Source organism: Podarcis gaigeae (genome assembly GCF_964106915.1).
Source record: "Podarcis gaigeae genome assembly, chromosome: 14".
Taxonomy (NCBI): Eukaryota; Metazoa; Chordata; class Lepidosauria; order Squamata; family Lacertidae; genus Podarcis; species Podarcis gaigeae.
In genome coordinates, this window is record NC_139690.1 from 51582384 (window position 1) to 51602924 (window position 20541).

The 20541-nt window shown below is 43.1% G+C and overlaps 1 protein-coding gene and 1 long non-coding RNA gene across 8 annotated transcripts in view; one reads left to right on the plus strand and one right to left on the minus strand.

Moving 5' to 3' along the window:
* SDK1 (sidekick cell adhesion molecule 1) overlaps window positions 1-20541 on the plus strand; it is a 580479-nt gene that overhangs the window by 435475 nt on the left and 124463 nt on the right. For all 7 annotated transcript variants that reach the window (XM_083711227.1, XM_083711231.1, XM_083711232.1 and 4 more), the window contains exons 21-23: window positions 5259-5357; window positions 9536-9727; window positions 10789-10910. In XM_083711227.1, coding sequence (XP_083567353.1) covers window positions 5259-5357; window positions 9536-9727; window positions 10789-10910 — 413 coding nt within the window. The remainder of the gene's footprint in view (window positions 1-5258; window positions 5358-9535; window positions 9728-10788; window positions 10911-20541) is intronic.
* Window positions 4327-6573, minus strand: LOC310831370. The gene is made up of 2 exons (XR_014557818.1): window positions 6477-6573; window positions 4327-5330 (listed from the first exon to the last, which is right to left on the minus strand). It is a non-coding gene; the product is annotated as an uncharacterized lncRNA (long non-coding RNA).

A 20541-nucleotide genomic window follows, 5' to 3' on the forward strand; every position in this document is an offset into this window, starting at 1 on the left:
AAATTGTGCCCAATCATGCTTATAAAAGCATGATTGCTGGCTGGGCCACAGGTAAAATTTTATTGCTCCCAATATTGCTTCTATGTGCATGCATGCTTTTGTCTCGATCTCTTATGATATCCACCACCACAAGGGAAAGTATTGCCAGAGCAAGATAAAGACACTAAGGCTGGGTTTCTAGAACACACTAGAAGTTGAGGGAAAGCAAAGCAAGATCAGGACCATGGACAAAGACCAAGGTGTTGGCTCAGGACCATGGTTAGCAGACAGAAAATTCTAGTTGCCTCAACTGTGTCTTAGAGCAGTGGGCAGATTTTTAGAGTCTCTGCTCAGGTTGCTGGGATTGAAAACCTACATAATGAGTTCTGCGTCTGGACACAGCCAATGGTCTGGGGGTTTAGGGTTTTTTTGCTAACTCTAAGCAGATGGGTTTCAAGCTGCAGAGGCATTTTGAGCAAAAGTTCCTCGGGTTTTTCCTGAACTTACAGGGAGTCTATGGTCCAGTCATCAGAGTCTGATGGCAGAAGTGTCTCCTTGGAGCTCAGGACATGAGATGTGGGTTTCAGTACCAGTAGATTCAAATGGGCAGGACCAGGGAATGGATCTGTCTCCTTTGCCTCACAGCTACTGTTGTAGGAGGATTTGGAACCTGAGGCTCCCTATAGCTATGGCAATTTTGTATGTACTTGGCTGTCCCAGTTCAACACAGCTGGCCCTGAGATACTCAGCACCAGATTCAAAATTTAATCATGAGGCAGCACAGTTCTGTTCCCAACAAAGCTCCATTCAGAACATCTTGGCAACTTACAAATCTTATTTAAAAATAAACAAGGGAAAAAGGCATGCATAGCATGTCAAATTTGCAATGATGTGTATTAGAATTATTATTATTATTGTTTTGTCATTTTCCCTGGCCTAATTTATCAAAGCCTGCAGAGAGAAGAAACATTTTCTTTGGTGTTCAGCACAAGTACTCTTCACTTCAATTCCCCGCTTCCCATCTGAAATCTCACTCCTGCTGCTGTAGAGACAAACCCAGACAATGCAGGAGATACGAACAGCTTCTTGATGTGGTTATTTCCTTTCCCAATGCCTCGAGAATAACCATCTGTTTGCCACTCTTCCTACAAAGACGAATCATATAGACAGCTTCAGTGCTAAAGAAGTCTGATTCCAAATGCTGACAAATTGGCCATGGGAGAGACTTGTTGGGAAAGATACTTCTATGTTCAAAGAACAGATTTTCTGCCATTAGAACTTTTGCAGGCTAGCAGATTGCAGGCTAACCACTGGATATCTGCAAAGCTGCTTAACTACGGTACAAATGTGTTTACTTAAATTCGGAATTGCAAAGCAGAAGACAGAACTGTTGCTTGAATTACTTCAGAAATAATCTGATTTTTAAGGCTTCAACTGATCTGGTGGTTGCTAAGTGTGTACATCTAACATGGCTCTAGACCAGTTGTTCTGTCTCCCCCTCTTCTTCTTTTGCCTGCTCCTTACCTCCTTTCCTACCATGGCACATAGGAAAGGACCATAGTTCTGCAGGAGATTTCATAGTTCACATGTAGAAACTCCCCGGTTTTGTCCTTGGCAATTAGAATTAGAATTAGAACTGGGAAATATTTCTGCTTGTGATTTTGGCAAGAAAGGGGACTTTAGTTGAAGGACAGAGCACTTGCTTAGCATAGTGGAGATCACAGGTCCAGATACGAAGCTATTAAAAAAACAAACCTGCTGGCTAGGGATATGAATGGCTTTTATGTGAGCTCCTGGAGACCCATGACCAATCTGAACAGAGAATAGTAGGCTAGATGGACATATGGGCAGTTTCTTGTGTTCTTGCAAGAACTGAATATAAGAACACAAGGAAGGCCTTTTGGGCCAGGCCAATGGCCCATCTGGTCCAGCATCTTGTTCTCAAAGTGGCCAACCAGATGCCTGTAGGAAACCAGCATCTTTTATCTGTCTCGAATTCTCCAGCCTTCAGCTTCATTGGATGTCCACAAGTTCTAGTGTTATGAGAGAAGGAGAAAAGCCTTTTTTCTTTTCATGTTCCCTCTGCCATGCATAAGTGTTATGCACTTTCATCATTTCACTGCTGCCAGTCAGACAAGTAGATAGGACTGGGCTAGATGCACGCTCTTCATTGCTTTGTTTCTCCACTCTCTCTCACTTACACGCACAAATACACACACCCAGGATCATTCTAACCCACTTATTCTGCCTACCTGTAGTTCTCTGTGCTTGACTGCTTCTTCCTTCAAGGTAGACTATGGTGCATTAAAGCTCCTGAGTTCATCATCCTGTCCATTTTGGATAGGAAAGGCTTTGTAGCTCACAGTCAGCTCCACACAGCGGTGAAAGGGAAGCTCTTCTTGTCACTCACTGCAGGAGAATCTGGGCTATGTTTGCTTCCAGAAGAAGAAGAAGAGAATAGCAATTTCCACCTAGCAGTTGCAGGGGACCCAGCTGAGTCCTTTGCTGTAGAGCAACAGGAAGCAAGAAAAGCACCAGTGCTCAGGCCACTGATAGAAAAGTACTGGATATTGACATGACTGAGATGCCTGTAAAGCTCCTTCTGCTATGAAGTGAAAAGTGTAAATATTAACACTGTGATTTTTGTCATGTTGCTAGAGTGTATGAATGGGGGGGGGGCAGAGTTTTCTCTATGCATTTGGGGGAAATCCTCCAGTGATTCTCCTCCCAAAGCAAATACCAGTTTCAGAAGTGTGATTTCCCTAAAGACTATATTATTTGGTTGGTAGTATATAATGCTTCTGTGTTTGCTCTGCCATGCAATGGATCAGACAAAAATTACCATGCCAAATAGAGTCTAATGTATGGGTGAATCACTTATTCTTTGATATATATCTCAGCTCAATTATGTCTTCATTTTTGTAATGACCAGTGGTTTTTCGCAAATAAATTTGACTGACTTCTTCATTTGGATTTGATGATAATAAGAAACAGAGTTGGATGCCATCCATATATTGATGACACCTCACTCCAGATCTCTGGATGCCCTCACTTAGAAGTTGCATGGATATGTTCAGTAGCAGAAAGACAGAATATAGCCCTCTGGGAACCAATGACATAAACATCAGGAACCCCAGCAGTAGTCATTCAGCACCATGTCCAAGACTTGGCTGTCAACACAGGAATGCAACAACCATAAGTTGGTGTCCCCACTTTCCATCCCAGACAGTTATTCAGGAGAATACTGTGGATAATGGTACTGAAAACCACTGAGATGTCCAGGAGAATCAGCATGGTCTCACTCCCTCTGTTTTTCTCCAAGATAGAGAGAAACCTCATATGTTCCTGAAGAGGAGTCAATCAACAGATAAGCTCCCTTCTGGTAGTAGTTACAGGCAACAAGGCACAGTATGAATAAAATTCCCTAGTTGTTGAGACCAGCAAGCCAGCCTGATGTCGAAGTTTTCTTAGGACCAAATGAGTGTGTTCTGAGCCACTCTGGCTTATTGATGCAAAAGTCTGCCTGAATTTGACACTCCTATGGCCAGAGTTGGGACATAGTGCATCCATTAATAGAGAATCCTAAATTTGTCTTGGACCAGAAGCTCTCTTTGTGCAATACGTTGATTACTGGAGGCTGAAGAATGAAGTTTCAACAGTGTCCCCTGAATTGCAGGTGTAGAATTGGAAATTGGCTAGCACTAGCCTCTTAGCTATCTTTCTTCTCCATAGCTGGAGAGGAATCAGAGCCTGTGCAAGAGTGAAGAGGAAACAGAATATGAATTGCCAACTGATGTCAGCAGAGCAAGAAGACAGCCCAGTCTGGCAAGGATCCAAGTATTAGAAGCATAGTGAATGCAAAGTGAGCAGAAACCTCTCTCTTCTCAATAAATCTGTGGAAGTGAGGAGAGCTAGCAGTCTCACAAATCAGTCTCTGTGCCTTCATTGAAGATCAAGATTGAACTAAGACAGCACATTTTTTGGATGCTAGTTCTATTTTACACTGTTTTCATTGCCCACCAGAGAATACTGTTTTAAGTGCTGTTGAGCTTAAGCTGTAAAGCTTCCTTTAGAAGTTCCGCCCAGTTACACGCATGTGCTGAAGATCCTTGCCCTGTGAGTGGTATTTTGAAAGTGCTTTTGGGGAATGGGCTTTTCTAAGCAGTGGGTGGATATCCTTGACCTCCATGTGCCCTTCACTATTGCAAAGTCCCTGCTCAAATGTTATGTGGCACTGCAGACATTTATTCAGCACCTGCAAAAGACATGGGGGAAAGGTGGTTGGCTTTCCTTGTTTTATTATTTTAAAGACTTTGTTATGAAGGTGAAATAACAATCCAGTAAGAAATGACATGAAATTTATTTTCTTACAAAACAACAAAACCCACCCTGTCCAAAGGCATGGGATTGAATTACATCAGAGCTTGTTACATTCACACTTATGTCCCTCAAGTTGTCGTATTTCAGTTGTGTGACAGTTCCAGTTGTGTGCAAAGCACAGCAACCAAAGAAATTCTGTAATGTGGATGAGGTCCTACGCCCTCTTCTTTTGTACTGTACATAATAAAAGTATGACAATCCATGAAAAATGTGGTCTTTTCATTTTGTTCCCCTTTCTGTTTTTAGCTTAGTAGTCAGTTTTTTTCTATCCATGTTAATTGCCAGACTTCTTTAGACCATGTGGTCAATGCACAGCCTCTAAAAATTCCAATATCTAGCTATTACTGCCTTGGCTGCTAATAAAAGCTGGCCAATAAGATGCTTAAAATGCAGATTCATATTGACCACTAGGTAATGATTAAGTAAAGGCGACTATGCCCTTTGATTATATTTTGTGCAGTTATGCCTCTAATTCTTTCAACAGTTCCTCTCAGAATGTGGCCACCTTTTCACAGGTTTGCCACATGTGGCGATGTGAGCCCAACACCACACACACACACCCTCCAGCAAGATGGTTTGTTTCCACAAGGGGCAACAGCACATGAGGCTGCTTTTCAGGATTCAGCCTGATCTGATTATATTCAATGAAGAGAAGAGACTTTGAATCAGTGTGGCTAAATCTCTTCCTGCCACTCTCCTTAGCTCTGTGAAAAGAGGATGGGGTAAAATCTTTCATGCAGATGATAATTAGAATGGTCCTTAGCACATTGATTGCTCTGACAGCACTCTCTGCAGGTAGTAGTCCCGGCCTAGGTGCCTGTTTTCTCTCTTTGGCTAAATCAGATCTGAAGTGAACAGAGCCTCTCCTGTTATAACAGATTTCTTTTTCTGATTGCCAGAGCCAGGAGCTGTGGGGCACCTGAGTTTCACCGAGATTCTGGACACTTCGCTCAAGGTCAGCTGGCAAGAACCTGTAGAGAAAAATGGCATCATTACAGGCAAGTATCAGCAAGCAGCCACTTACGAAAAGATGGGGAGGGGAATAGGAGAAAACTCATTGCACTACAATGATCAATATGGCCAGCTTTTATCGAGAGCTTCTGGCGGAGAATTCAAGCTTGCCGCTACTCCTATTTAAAGCTTGAAGAGTCAGCAAAGGTGTGTATTGAGAGGTCATTGGGCAGTTACAACCAGCTCACAGTCATGGCCTCTAGAAAAGTTCTCTGTGGGGCAATTAGCTCCCCACATCTATTTGAGACAGTATGGGTATTGGACAAAAAGCTTTATAGAGTTTTAATAACCTTCTGTGCTGCACGTATTTCTCATATGCATGTGATTTAATTGGGTCTATGTGTATGCCTTGGACCCCACTACCTGAAAGATCGTCTATCCCATATGGACCTGCCTGGCTGTTAAGATTCTTGAATGAGCACCTTCTCCCAGTCCTAGCAACATCAGAGGCCCAGTTGGTGGTGGCACATGAGAGGCAGGACCTTTTTCTGTGGCTACCCTCATACTGTGGAATTCTCTCCCAAGAAAGGCCAGACTTGTGCCCTCCTTGTTATCCTTCCTCTGGCAAGCTAAGACCTTCCTGTTCAGACAGGCCTTTGAAAACTAAGATGAAGACGATGCTGATCACAGGGCTGCCAGGCCAGGCCAAAATGTATTTTACTGTTGCTGTTTTTAAAAATGTGTTTTGGTGTTTTTTGACTTGGATACTTCCTTCTATGGAAGTTATATGGTCAGGCAATCTGCTTGCCTGCCTGCCTTCCTGATTGAAAGTGATCCCAACAATTGCTGGAAGCTTTCAACCCAAAATGTGGCAACTGGGCAATGAAATCATACCCATGTGCTGAGCTCACGCACCAACCAACTTATGGTATGACCTCCTCTCAGAGGTGTGTTATGCCCAAACTTTATTGAGAATTTGATGACAATTAAAGACCCATCTCTTTGCCCAAACATTTCAGAGGGGTGAGGTGAAATGCTGATTGGTGGATTGCTTTATTCATTCCCCTCTGCCATGTAGATTTATTAAATGTTGCATTTTTGGGTTTTTTTAGACTGTTAAATGTGGTTATTTGTGGTTTTTAGTGTCAAACGTATAAGTAACAAACCAGTAATGATTCCATTGTGGATTCTGTGCCATGTCATTGTGGATGTGTTATGAAACATTTCCTCCTAGAGAAAATCAGGGCTAGTCCATGTGGTTGCTAGAAAACAAAAAGCAGAGAACAAGATGAAACCAGATGGCCCTAGCCAACGGGGATGCAAGCAGGTCCTATGGAAGCTTTGAAGCTGGCTTAGTAAGGTGACAGTTCGTTCTATACCTGAATCAAATTATTTTAGGAAAGGGGGAGGAAAGTGAAGATCTCTTTTATTTATGAGGAAATGTAGGCCTAGAGACATGTCAGGCAAGGTTTATAAGGAAGAAAAAGTTCCCCTGTTACGGTGAACATTGCATTTAAGGCAGGGAGATGGGAGGTGGCGAAATCATTCATTTCCCTTGAATGGTTCAGTGGCTTATCCAATGCTGCTTAGAAACCTAAGAGTGCTTAGGAGGCTCCCACTTCATCACTTCGGTGCATGGATGTCATTTGCTGTGACTTGGTTTTTAATTCTAGTGTGCGGAATGAGAGGAAAGCGCAGAGGGCATTAGGAGGGAGCAAGCCAGCTTTGGTAAATTGCCCGTTGCTCTCATTGTAAATTTCAGTATCTTCCTCTCTCCCTCAGCAAACTCTGATTTATGAGGGCCTGGATGCAGACGGACAGTTTGTGATTGGATGTACTGCTCTCTCATACAGAATTTACTCCAGATCAACAGAAAATTATTTCTGAAACTCTTCTGGTCATTAGTTTCAGTTAGGCTGCAGCTTATGGAGAAGGGGCTAATGCCAGAGAACAAGGAATGCTTCTTCTCCTGCCTGAAACTGGAGTCAGATAAAACCCAATTGCCTCTGCCTCTTCAGTTCTTCTAGGATGCTACTCATCTTGCACAGTTTATGCCTTTTAAAAGTTAGAAAAAGTCCAAAGGAAGAAGAGGCAGATGGAAGGAACTTCCTTCCATCTGCCTCTCCCTTTGGACTTCATAGTTTCTTCTGCAAGTTCAGTTCCTTCCTAGCAAGGTTGGGCTCCATGTGCTTTGTTTTTATCTGCTTTGGCTGGGCTCCTTTTCAGAAGTAGAACATTTGGTGTGTTGCTGGTGGGGTTTTCTGCCTGCTCAGGGCCAGTTCACACAACCATTGTGGCAGGGTGACAGGGTGAAGCTTTGACACTTCAACTGCTGCAGAGCTCATCAGATGGGCAAGCGATGCCTTTGAAGATAAGAGTGCAAAACAAAATATCTTGCCCTCACATAGATTTTTGTGGTCACGTAGCAGTAGAGGTTCATGGAAAAATTGAGTGTGCCATACAAAATCCAGCAATTATGTGATGCAAAACAGATAAGACATCCTTTTATTCCATAGATTTGCATTGGTAAACATGCAGCAATCTTTTTGACCTTCCTGAAAGACACTTTTACTATTAGAAATCACTTGGGTTATTCCTTTATATATTTTATGTCTCTACCTCTGAGACCGTTTTCAGATAAAAGATAGTAGATGATGGTGTATCACGTCAAAATCATCATTATTTATCCTTGAAAATACTATCCCATCCAGGTTTGTCATTCAGCAAGCCTGGAAGGGCCAATGTGGTTATTTCATGACCAAGCTAGTTGCTGGAGAGCTGTCCTCTCTTACGCTAGTGGACCTGAATCACATCCTATTCACATCCCTTCAGGAGTGTCCTGTACCTTCCTGCCCTGATCCTAATCACCAGGGAAGTTGCAATCAAGCAAACTTTTCCAACCAGCTCTCTCTCGGCTGTCACAAGAAAGGTTCACAAATGTGCTCCAGAGTTAATAAAGTTGTCACCAGGGGTTCAGAGGAGGGAGAGAAGAGAACAAGCAAAATCAGAAGCAAAATTGAGAAAATTGGGTTACAGACAGTCTGGAAAGTTCACCGAAGGCAGGCAGAAATGAAAGAGCAAAGGAGTGAATGGCTTAACAAGCAAGTCTACAATAGAAAAGTGAGGTTGGAGGGTCAGGTGCTGCACAGATAAGGACAATGGCTTTGCTGTACAAGGTTGGAAAAGGCAAGATAATGATCCACCCTGCTTAAAAAAGTGTATGCAAGGGCAGCTGTGGAGATCTTTCGACTTCCGAAGCGCATTCAAAAACAGAAGCAATTACTTCTGGGTTTTCAGCGTTCAGGTTCCAAATCATTTGTCAATGGAGATGTTCGAGAACTGAGGTTCCACTGTAAAGGTCTGGGCTTTAAAGCTCAGTATCTGAGCATCTGGGATTTTTTTCATCCCAGTGCTTTCCCTAAGAAAACCCATGTTTTACTGCTGAATTGGAGCAAATGGCAATCCACAGAAAAACTGATAGTCTTTTGCTCAGTAAAACACAGGTTTTTGGGGAAAGCACCAAGATCAAAAAACAAAACAAAACAAGCACTCGGACATGGAGCTTTAAGCATAGACTTGTACCAAGAAACATGGCACAAAAGGAAGTGCCTCCTGCCAGCAACTGAAGATGCCACCATAAGCCGGGGACAGAGAGGGAGGGGGGGTGTCCCTGACATTTGTTTATACCTGTAGTATACTTATAATCTGGTTATGCGCTGCAGGAAAGAACCCTCAAACCTGGATGTTGGGGACAAGCACATGTGAACCTGTTGGTTATGCATGTGGGAATAGCTACTTGTGGGAGGAGCAGAGAAATAAAATGATCCAGAAATAAAATTTCCTGATGCTTGAGGCGGATGTTGAAGAAGCAAGAACTGAGCTGCCACTGAGTCGCCCTTGGGTTGCAAACACAGCTGAGGGCTCTTTCGGCATGTCACTCTCTGAAGCCCCATGGGCAGCAGAATGGGCAGGTGAAGCTCCTTCAGCCCAGGGGGGCAGGAACCTTTGCTTTGCTGCAGTTGACACCAGCTTAATGAGCAAACATTGCTACATAGAAAAGTGCTTTTCTGTTTAAGGAGAGTATCAACACACTGGAGGCTCCTTGGCCAAGTCACTGAGCTGTTCTTTGAACAGATTTTTAAGACTGCACAGGGAACAGGCGTGGAAGACGCCTCTGATAACAGCTGCTTGATTTCTTTGTCCTTTTTTCCCCTTCCCTTTCCAGGCTACCAAATCTCCTGGGAGGTGTACAGCAGGAATGAATCGCGTCTTGCTCGCACTCTTGCTAACACAACCCTTGAGTACAAAATTACAGGCTTGTCATCTCTCACCACTTACACGATAGAGGTAGCGGCAGAGACGTCAAAGGGGACCGGCATGGTCACTTCATCAACCATTTCATCTGGTGTTCCTCCAGGTTGGTAAAAACAGAAATCGGAACAGCCCCAGAAATATTGGTGTGTGATGGGTATAATTAACTCTTCTTCTATTTTTTTTTAATGCCAAAGGATCACAAGGGCTACTTACAGAAATAAAGTGAAAAATGGAAATGCAGGAGATATATTTACATTGGTATATATTTCACATTTGCAATGGTCTGGTGCGTGGTTGTTATATAACATGATTCAGGAAAGATTTGGGTGGGAGGTTATACTGGGGCCTTTTCAAGGCTAATGGTGAAATGAGTAGTTAAAGGAATCGAGTCCCTGCATTAATGTAGTGCCCTTAACTCTGTGCCATTGCATCTACACCTTCATGAATGCCTTGCAGAGGCTTAGAATCTGGACTCTAGCAAGCTGCTGGGGCTGAGGAGAAGGAAATAGTCTGAGCTGAGATATTCCTCCCCTCTCCTACTTCTCAGGGACGGTAGCCCATGTGGGGAGTTGAGTGGCAGGTGAGATGAGGAGGCACTCAAACCACTTTTAGTGCCTTGCTATCCACATACAATGACCAGAATTGCATCATTATGCATTTATCATGATTATTTTGTTTCACTGGCAATCCCATTTCTACCAAGGAGTCACTTGCTTTGAGGTATTATCCAAGCTTTGAATGCACATAGAGCTCTATAAGATATAAATATTCTTCTGATACCCATAGCAGAGAATGGTTCATCTTCAAAACTTCCAGACAATGTCCTGGTTCAGAGTCAATAGTCCTGTTACTATCAATTCTTGGAGAGTGACAATGGGGGAAGGAATTTCGCCTTCATGTCCTCTTTGTTGTTTCTTTGGAGGCCAGAGAGAGAAACAGGATGTTGGACCAGGTGGGCTCTTTTGCGATCCAGTAGATCACTTCTGATGTTCAGATCTGCCACTGGAAAATAATAGCCAGATGGGTGGGGTATAAATAATAAAATTACTACTACTACTACTATTGCAGCTGTTCAAGCTGTTGAAATGTTGGGCTGTGTATTTATCCCCTGACTCTGTGTTCTTTTTCTCCCTCTCTTTCTGTTTGGTGTGTTGCCATATATAGAGCTTCCTGGTGCACCATCCAATTTGGTCATTTCCAACATCAGCCCCCGCTCTGCCACCCTTCAGTTCCGGCCTGGGTACGATGGGAAAACATCCATCTCCAAATGGGTAGTGGAAGGCCAGGTATGCCAAATATTTGTGGATGAGGTTTAAGATTTCCATTTTAATTAAGTAATTCTGATGAACTAAAAATATGATCACATTTGATTTTAAGCTGCTAGAGTATGACCACGAGAGTCTCCTAAAAACAATTTGAAAAGGTTCAATATCGAAGTTGGTGATTCACCTCAAAAAGATGTTGTTGTTGTTTTGTTGCAGCATCAGATTCACAAGAGCGATATCTCGTAGGCTCTTGGCTGTGCGTTCCTGAGTGAGGGCTTAGAGCAAATGTACCAAATAAGTATACAGTGGTACCTTGGTTCTCAGACCCCTTGGTACTCAAACAACTTGGAACTCAAACACTGCAAACCCAGAAGTAAGTGTTCCAGTTTGTGGACATTTTTTGGAAGCTAAAAGTGCTCTGTTTTGAGTATTAAGCTTCCGTACTGAGTGCCACACTTCCGTTTTGAGTGTTATGCTGAGGTCTGTCTGTTTTTGCTATTTATTTTGCATTTTTGTTTTTGTGGATTTTTTCTTTTGTTTTTCTGACTGTGTGGAACCCAGTTCAGCTACTGATTGATTGATTGATTGATTGATTATGTGACTGCAGTACATTGTTTATTGCTTTCATTTTATGGATCAATGGTCTCATTAGATAGTAACATTCATGTTAAATTGCTGTTTTAGGGGTTGTTTTTAAAAAGTCTGGAACAGATTAATCCATTTTCCATTGCTTTCTATGGGAAAGTGCACCTTGGTTTTGGAACACTTTGGTTTTGGAATGGACTTCTGGAACGGATTAAGTTTGAGAACCAAGGGACTACTGTAGTTAGCAAGTGAGCTGATGGATCTGCCTGGCTTGCAGGGGAGTCAAGAGGTTGGCTTTTTTGCTACAGGGAAGTGGTAACAGGATGCCTGTTAAAAGAGGGGATAGATGTTTCTCCACTAAGAAGGAACAGAAATTGCATACAGACAATGAACAAGGCTGGCCTTCCATTCTATTCAGAGAACAGGGGCAAAGGTGAGAGCATTTAGTGTTGCCTTTAAATGCACCGAGTTGATAATTAAGAGTGCGTAAGCTATTAGCTTTCTTCAAAGGGAGAGCAACGGAGAAATGCTAAGAAATGCATTTAGATGAAAGCTATTTTCAAAAGCATGATCTTGTTGCTTGGCTGTATAAAAATATTTCCATCTTGAGCACTTTATTGAGGTTTGATGCTTATGTCACTATCAGTACATTTGCAATTGTACAGGATCTAAAAATATAAAAATGTGCCTCAGCTCACTGGCCTTGGGAATGATTATTTGTCTGTCTCTCTCTTTCTTTCTTTCTTTCTTTCTTTCTTTCTTTCTTTCTTTCTTTTAATGGATTAGGCAAGTTTATGGAAACTAAGTCTATCAACAGATAACAAATGCAATTTACTGTCCATGGTTTAAAGTCAATGTACCTCTGATTGTGGTGTATATGATAAACAATAGGGGCACCACAATTAGCACCCCACTAGAGATTTTTCGTATTATTCATTCCTGATTATTTGTGCCCATGGTGGTATTGGGGTGGTTCTACAACATCCTGCTTTCAATACTGTCTACACCTGCAAAAGTTTGAGGCTAAACTGCTTTGTTTCCAACCTGTGCATGTCCCATAGTTTCCTGCTGAAATCCTGTCACTTTCGATACCTCAGAACTAGTGAAGGAAGATGATGTTCTTTTGTTGTTTAGTCGTTTAGTCGTGTCCGACTCTTCGTGACCCCATGGACCAGAGCACGCCAGGCACTCCTGCTTTCCACTGCCTCCTGCAGTTTGGTCAGACTCATGTTTGTAGCTTCGAGAACACTGTCCAACCATCTTGTCCTCTGTCGTCCCCTTCTTCTTGTGCCCTCAACCTTTTCCAACATCAGGGTCTTTTCCAGGGAGTCTTCTCTTCTCATGAGGTGGCCAAAGTCTTGGAGCCTCAGCTTCAGGATCTGTCCTTCCAGTGAGCACTCAGGGCTGATTTCCTTTAGAATGGAGAGGTTTGATCTTCTTGCAGTCCACGGGACTCTCAAGAGTCTCCTCCAGCACCATAATTCAAAAGCATCAACTCTTCGGCAATCAGCCTTCTTGATGGTCCAGCTCTCACTTCCATACATCACTACTGGGAAAACCATGGCTTTAACTACACGGACCTTTGTTGGTAAGGTGATGTCTCTGCTTTTAATGATCCTGTCTAGGCTTGCCATCGCCTTTCTCCCAAGGAGCAGGCGTCTTTTAATTTCGTGACTGCTGTCACCATCTGCAGTGATCATGGAGCCCAAGAAAGTAAAATCTCTCACTGCCTCCATTTCTTCCCCTTCTATTTGCCAGGAGGTGATGGGACCAGTGGCCATGATCTTGGTTTTTTTGATGTTGAGCTTCAGACCATATTTTGTGCTCTCCTCTTTCACCCTCATTAAAAGGTTCTTTAATTCCTCCTCACTTTCTGCCATCAAGGTTGTGTCATCTGCATATCTGAGGTTGTTGACATTTCTTCCGGTGATCTTAATGTTCTTTAGAAATCCACAACTAATGTTTTTTGTTGCATCTCTGACACCTTATAGAATATACTCACAAAAACCCACCAATCTCTAGTCTAGAGGGACCCTCCATCATGCCCCATTAGTGAACTTCCCAAGGCATCTAACTGGTTGCTGTTGTCTTTCGCATCAGCCAGTTTTAAATTGGAATGTTGGAATTCTGCAACTGGTTAGAAACTAAGAAATCCTCAAATGTTGTGCTGGGTTTTATGATTTGAGAAGGAAGCCTCTCATGCAAGGAAGAGGAGAGACATCATACCAAGGGATATTATCAGTATTTGTGTGATAAACTTTGTTAGTTGATGTACAAAAAATGAAAATAAAACAGGCCCTCCCTTTACATTTACCTTCTAAACCAATATATCCCCCCGCCATTAAGACCCTGTGCCTTTAATGCCTACCTAAAAGGTAAAGGGACCCCTGACAGTTAAGTCCAGTCACAAACGACACTGGGGTTGTGGCACTCAACTCGCTTTACTGGCCGAGGGAGCTGGCATTCATCCGCAGACAGTTTTTCCGGGCCATGTGGCCAGCATGACTAAGCCGCTTCTGGCGAAACCAGAGCAGTGCACGGAAATGCCGTTTACCTTCCCGCCGGAGTGGTACCTATTTATCTACTTGCACTTTGACGTGCTTTTGAACTGCTAGGTTGGCAGGAGCAGGGACCAAGCTACGGGAGCTCAGCCCGTCATGGGGATTCAAACCTCCAACCTTCCGAGTGGCCAGCCCAAGGCTCAGTGGTTTAGGCCACAGCACTACCCGCATCCCTGATGCCTACCTAGTAGGATATAATTCAACAGGTGTAGTTTTCTCTATGTGGACACACCACGGTGGAGAAATCTGTGCCTTGTGCAATTCTGTGCCTCTCATACTATTGTATTCAAATGTATTCATAAGCTGTTCATTTCAAAGTTACGTTTTTATTGTGACTTTTTCATATTGGATCAGATTGTTGAAAGGTGTGTGATCTTTGTCGTTTCTTCAGCTTGTAAGCCGCCTTGCTTATAATAATATAGAAATTAAAAGTGAAATGAAATACAGTGGTACCTCGGGTTACAGACGCTTCAGGTTACAGACTCCGCTAACCCAGAAGTAGTACCTCTGGTTAAGAACTTTGCTTCAGGATGAGAACAGAAATTGTGCAGTGGCGGCGCGGCAGCAGCGGGAAACCCCATTAGCTAAAGTGGTACCTCAGGTTAAGAACGGATCTTCAGAATGAATTAAGTTCTTAACCTGAGGTACCACTGTACATCTTAAAGCTTCTGTGAGGAGAAAGGCAATCCTAATCATACCACAGGTTTGTTCCCCCCCCCCCCCAAAAAAAAAGAAAGAATACACCCCTGGGCCTTCCTCATCCTTAATCTGTCTGTATGCATTATTTAAGAATTTGCCCCAGTGGGGGAATAAAAAAATCAATCCAGGATGTGAAACAGTCAGCAAGATTGAAAGATGACTTCTCTTCTTTTACTCTTGAGCTGCTTCAGATTTTCATTTTGTTTGTTTGTTTGTTTTTGCAGTGCAGTAAAGGAAGTGGTGAAATAGCTGGAAGACTTTCTTGTTGTGAGATACTACATAATAGATATGTGACAGTCTATAAATAAATTGTAGAGATCTTTGTGAATGTTCAGAAGAAAGAAAGCCACAACAGGAATTGCAGACCGCCTCTATATCTGTAGTCCAGCTCGCTGAGGAGTTTATCTGATCCTCAGTGGAGAAATCTGCTTTTAGATTCTGTTTGATGAGTTTCTATGCTAAACAGGCTGTCTGGGTGTGTGTGCGTTAAATTATAGGCCACAAGGGGGTAGTACAGGATGAATTGCCTTTTACAATATACTTCCAATCACTCATGTGCCTGAGTAATGAAATACTCTAGAGTTTTCTCACCTTAAGTCTTTAAGTGTACCTCAGAGAAATACTCCTCTCCATTAGCTCTGAACAATGTCCCTCTTTGTTTCTGCTGTGGTGTCCTAGATTTATTTATTTATTTCCAACTGGCCGTTCCTCATTTATTCTCCTGTCAGGCAAACTCTGCTCCTTCCTTCCCACCTACAGATTTCTATAAATAATATTATATGGTGCTTTTAAGATTAAATGCTGAATTCCTGAGACTATTCCTTTATACTGACCATTCGTTGGTAGTGAGGTTGCTTCCAGTTGTTTGGTCCCTTTTGAATGATGCATACAGGCATTCCATTTCTTCTTCTTTGGCAATCTCTCGTAGCCGAGTAAGATTGTCTTCCATAAACACAGTTTTAAAAGTGAGTCCGTAAGTGATTGTGGAGTCCAATTCTGGATCCACACATCCTTCCATGGTGGAGTCATAGGTTTCCGGGCGGGAGTTGATCACGGTGTGGATTTGCCAAGCGTGCCTTCCTCTTAGCACATTTCTCCCTTGCGTCCTGAGTTCTAGCGTCTTCAAAGCCCACGGTACCTATGGTAAAAGGCTGTTCTCCAACTGGAGCGCTCACAGGCCAGTGTTTCCCAATTGTTGGTGTTTATACTACATTTTTTATATATATTTTCCTTGAGACAGTCTTTAAACCTCTTTTGTTGACCACCAGCATTACGCTTTCCATTTTAAAGTTCGGAATAGAGTAGTTGTTTGGAAGACAATAATCAGGCATCCACACAACATGGCCAGTCCAACGAAGTTGATGTTGAAGAACCACTGCTTCGACACTGGTGATCTTTGCTTCTGGTATTAGTTCGCCTGCCTTCCCAAGTGATGTATAAAATTTTTTGGAGACACCATTGGTGGAATCTTTCGAGGTTTCCATTTAACCTTTACCTCGGCGTGTGATTCCTGAACAGTATCCAGGTTCCAGGGCATCATGCTGATGTTGTTCATACCGCAGATCTCAGTCAGCACATAAGCCATGGTTACACTACAGTGCATTGCTGAAACAACATTCCCTGCACCTCTGGGTATGGTTATGACACTCACAACATGCAAGGAGGGGAGAGTGCTCTGGTGCTCGGATCCTGTTTGGCCAGTGTGAGAACTGGATAATGATGGACTAGATGGGCCACTGGCCTGATCCACCAGGCTCTTCCTATGTCCATCTTGGCTAGCAGCCATTTACAGTCTTATCCTTCATGAACTTGTCTAATCCTCTTTTAAAGCCATCCAAGTTGGTGGCTCTCACCCTGTGGGAGGGAGTTCATGGCTTAACTAAGCACTGCATGAAGAAGTACATTCTTTTATCTGTCCTGAACTTTCCAGCATTTAGCTTCTCTGGATGTCTGTGAGTTCTAGTGTTGGAGAGAGTGATAATTATTTTTTCTCTTATGCACTTCTCCATGCCATGTGTAATTTCTCTCACATCACCTCTCTCTCGCCTTTTCATTTTGGTGGCCCTTTTCTGAATCTTTCTGCTCCTTTCCTTCGTTTTCCCAGGTTCTTCATCTTAATGGTTTCTATTCTACATTTTGCTTTAAAAAGCTACACCGGGTACATTTGTGTTGAGATGTATCATTCGTAAACTGCAGAAATAAGGATTTGTATTGGTGTTTGGATGTCCCATGTAAACCATTCTGAAGACATAAGAACAGTAGCCTGAAATATAATGCCTGCTAATCTGAGCCAATCAATCTTTCTTTATCTGCTGCCTCTGGCTTTTTACAGCTCCAAGTCAATTGCTCCTTCCTTCGCATCTTGCTAACATTTTACTTTGCAAGACTCAGTTTTAGAGTTGGTCTGTTCTTTTGTCATTCTAAATCATGTGTCTGCAGTATACTAGGAAACAGCCTGTGGTTTGCAAATTGAAAGCTTTTACTCTGCATCATTAGACAGAATCAGAGTTGGCATCTGGGTGTTCCTTTAACAATAGCACAAAATTCTTCAGTGTGCTTCTTGTCATAACACTTGCCTGAAGGGCAGTGTGTTTCGCCAACAGAAATAGAATTTTCCCAAACTGCAAAATTAAAATGTACTTAATTTTAAAATGCTTCTCTCACATTTCAGAGGCACAGCAGTTCTGGTATTATGAATCTCTCAGGGCTTACTCACCCTTTACATTTTTGTAGTCAAATACAGACCCACGGATAGAAAATACACAGAGCTCTTATTGAGCATGAAGACTGTACCTATATTACATTTGTTACACAAATATCCAAAATGCCATAGTCAGTAAAATATCTGTTGGAACTCAAACTCTGACAAAAATGTAAGATCTAACAAATGCCTCCATTGCCTCGCAGACAATTTCATTTTCCACAAGCTGGAAGAACTGGCCCTTGTGAGTCGAGGGCCCGCCACCCACAAAGGAGTATAATAAGACACAAAGACACATTATTTTAGGATAATGGGCAAAATTAGGCCACAACTTTTATTGGTTACAGCATGTGAGTAGTATTGGCTTAGGCACTGGATGAAACAGCAATACAAGACTCCACGGGAGTCATATCGGGTTAACAACCAATGGGAGGAGCTTGTTGATGCAAATACAACTCAAAGCTCCCCCATGATGTCACGGGGGTCGTGCCACGGCCCTAGTCACCAGCAGGGCATCGGACAGGATCCACGACCTCCGGATTCTTTTAACAGAATACCCAAAAGAGGAGGGGTAGATTAATGCCCATACCCAATCGTCCAACACAGCACACATATTCCAGTGCCTAACGGCCAATACCAGAAAGTTGTGACCAATTGCTACAAGGTAGGCGAAAAAACCAAGAGGCTGGTGCCAATTTGCCAACTCGATAAAAAAAAAGTCCTACCACGCCCCTTGGGCAACCTAGGCAACCAACCAAAGTCCGTAGCAAGGGCAATATGCAAAAGAAGCTGACCTAAGAGGGAGGGAGGGAGACCCAAAGAAAGCAGGAACAGTCTGGGAGCTGAGCGCTGCTGCGGCTGTTTAAATACGGCTAGCCCCACCCAGAAGCCTGCCCTATTGGTCAGCTGGAAGGCTTGGCCACAGCAGCAGAAGCAATCAGGAGCAGGGAGACGAGTACGCCTCCCTGCCCCACAGCGGGAAGCTGCTCCCGCTCACAACCCCTCCCCTCTGGGAGGAGGAGAGGCCTTGCCAACAGGGAGGAACTGATTGACGAAGTGGAAGTACAGGGAGACATGGGAGGAAGGGATCATGGACTCCTGGCTTTCATGATACAGAGGCAAGGGAAAACTGAGTGTAGTCAGACATGCCCTCTGGACTTAAATCAGTAGGCTGATTTAAGGAACTACTGGGTGAGATCCCATGGTCAGAAATATTCAAAGAGAAGGGAGTCCAGGAGGGGTGGGAGTTTCTTAAAAGTGAAATATTGAATGCACAAATGCAGACAATTCCAACAAGAAAGAAAAGTGAGATGCATCTAAAGGAACCAGTGTGGCTGGGCACGATGGGCCATTGGCATTCAGATATGAATGCAGACTTTTGGGGAAAATCTGTAACTTTTCAAGTGCATCCTTGTCTCTCAGTGGCCAGACAGATGCTTCAATAGGAAGCCCGCAAGCAGGACCCAAGCACAAGAGCCTTCTCTCCTCCTGTGGTTTCCAGCACCTGGTACTCAGAAGAATTGCTGTCTCCAACTGCAGAGGCCGAGCCGAGCCAATTTCCTAGTTTCCTCTATGTACAAAGGGGCTGATTATAAACCTGATGAAGAACTGATGGTCTTTACAGAGTGACTTGGCTCCTTCAGTAAGCTTGAAATAGCATTGTACATCAGCCCTGGCTCTGAATGCTCCCCTCCCCCCCCCAGCCCCAGAGCAAGAATACTTTTTCAGCTTTGTTAAGCAGCCTTTTATCAACTGTAAATGTACTCCATTGCCTTTGAGATGACAGATGGCACTTGGAGAGCATAACTTGGATAAGAACCAGGATTCAAGGTCCCCAAGGTGACAGGAAAGTCTTTGCCACTCTGTAGCATTGAAGTTGAAGCCCACTCCCAAGGTTTGGTGGGAGAAGCATTATTTGCTGCCTTGGTTTGTTAATAAGTCCTAGGCACGAAGCTGGCACTTGAATCTGGAAACTGATATCACGGCAGACATCTCCAGTGTTACAATCAGTCCATGTTAAGTGTGGGCTCACTTCCATTTGCCCTGCTACTTTCTCCCAGGAAAGCCTGCAGTTCAGTACTGAATCGGAACAAGCAGCAATCTGCTTTTCTGTTTGTTCTGATTTGGCGTTAAAGAGCACAGGGCAAAGGCAGAGTAATAGGAATAATGAATTTATTATACTCCACCCATCTGTCTGGGTTACCCTTGTCACTTTATGCGGCTTCCAACAAAATACATGAGAGGGGGTGAACCACATCAAACATTAAACGCTTTCTGAAACAGGGCTGCCTTATAATCTAATAAAATGCTGCAGCAGCCTTTAGTATCAGCTTAGGTAGCTTGTGCCATTAAATAAATAAATAAATACTAGACAGCCAGGTTTCTAATATATTTCTACCACCCCACATCCTTCAGGAAACAGGTGCCTATCAAAATCTTGCCTAAAGCAAACTTCCCCACCCCAAGCAAATGTGTTGGTTGATCCTTAAGCAAAACTGAATAGGAACCAGTGACATTTCTCAGAAGGGTTATTATAATCCCATTTGTACGGATATAGATCATCCCTAAGCGATCACCAGATTTTGCCTGAAGCAAACTTTGAAGTGAATTTGGAGGTTCCTCTTCTGGCAGAACATCTGAGGAAGTTTGTTGATAGTCAAATGTTTGTCAATAAGACAAACAGCTTGAGCTTAGTCTACTCAGAAGTAAGTCCCATTGATTTCAGTGAAGCTGATTCTCAGGCAAGTTGCTACAGGATTGCAGTGGGAACACATTTTTTTTTCAGGTTACAAATTTTGGATACATTGCAATCCCAATGCACCTACAAAGACCCAGCCACCTGGAGGGAAATGCGATAGTCAGAAATATATAATGCCAGCATCCAGCTGACATGCCTACTAGGGTTTCTGGATAGGTTTAGTTTTTTTTAAAATTAACAAACAAACACAAACACATACCAAACACAGGGTATTGCAAGCTGCTTTTGGAATCTTCATTTCAAAACTAGCTTCCCATGCAGGAAAACATGAAGTCCCTCAAAACCTTTTGAACACATGGAATCAACCAGGTTCTGCCAGTGACTACACCTCTAAACTGACTAAACAAA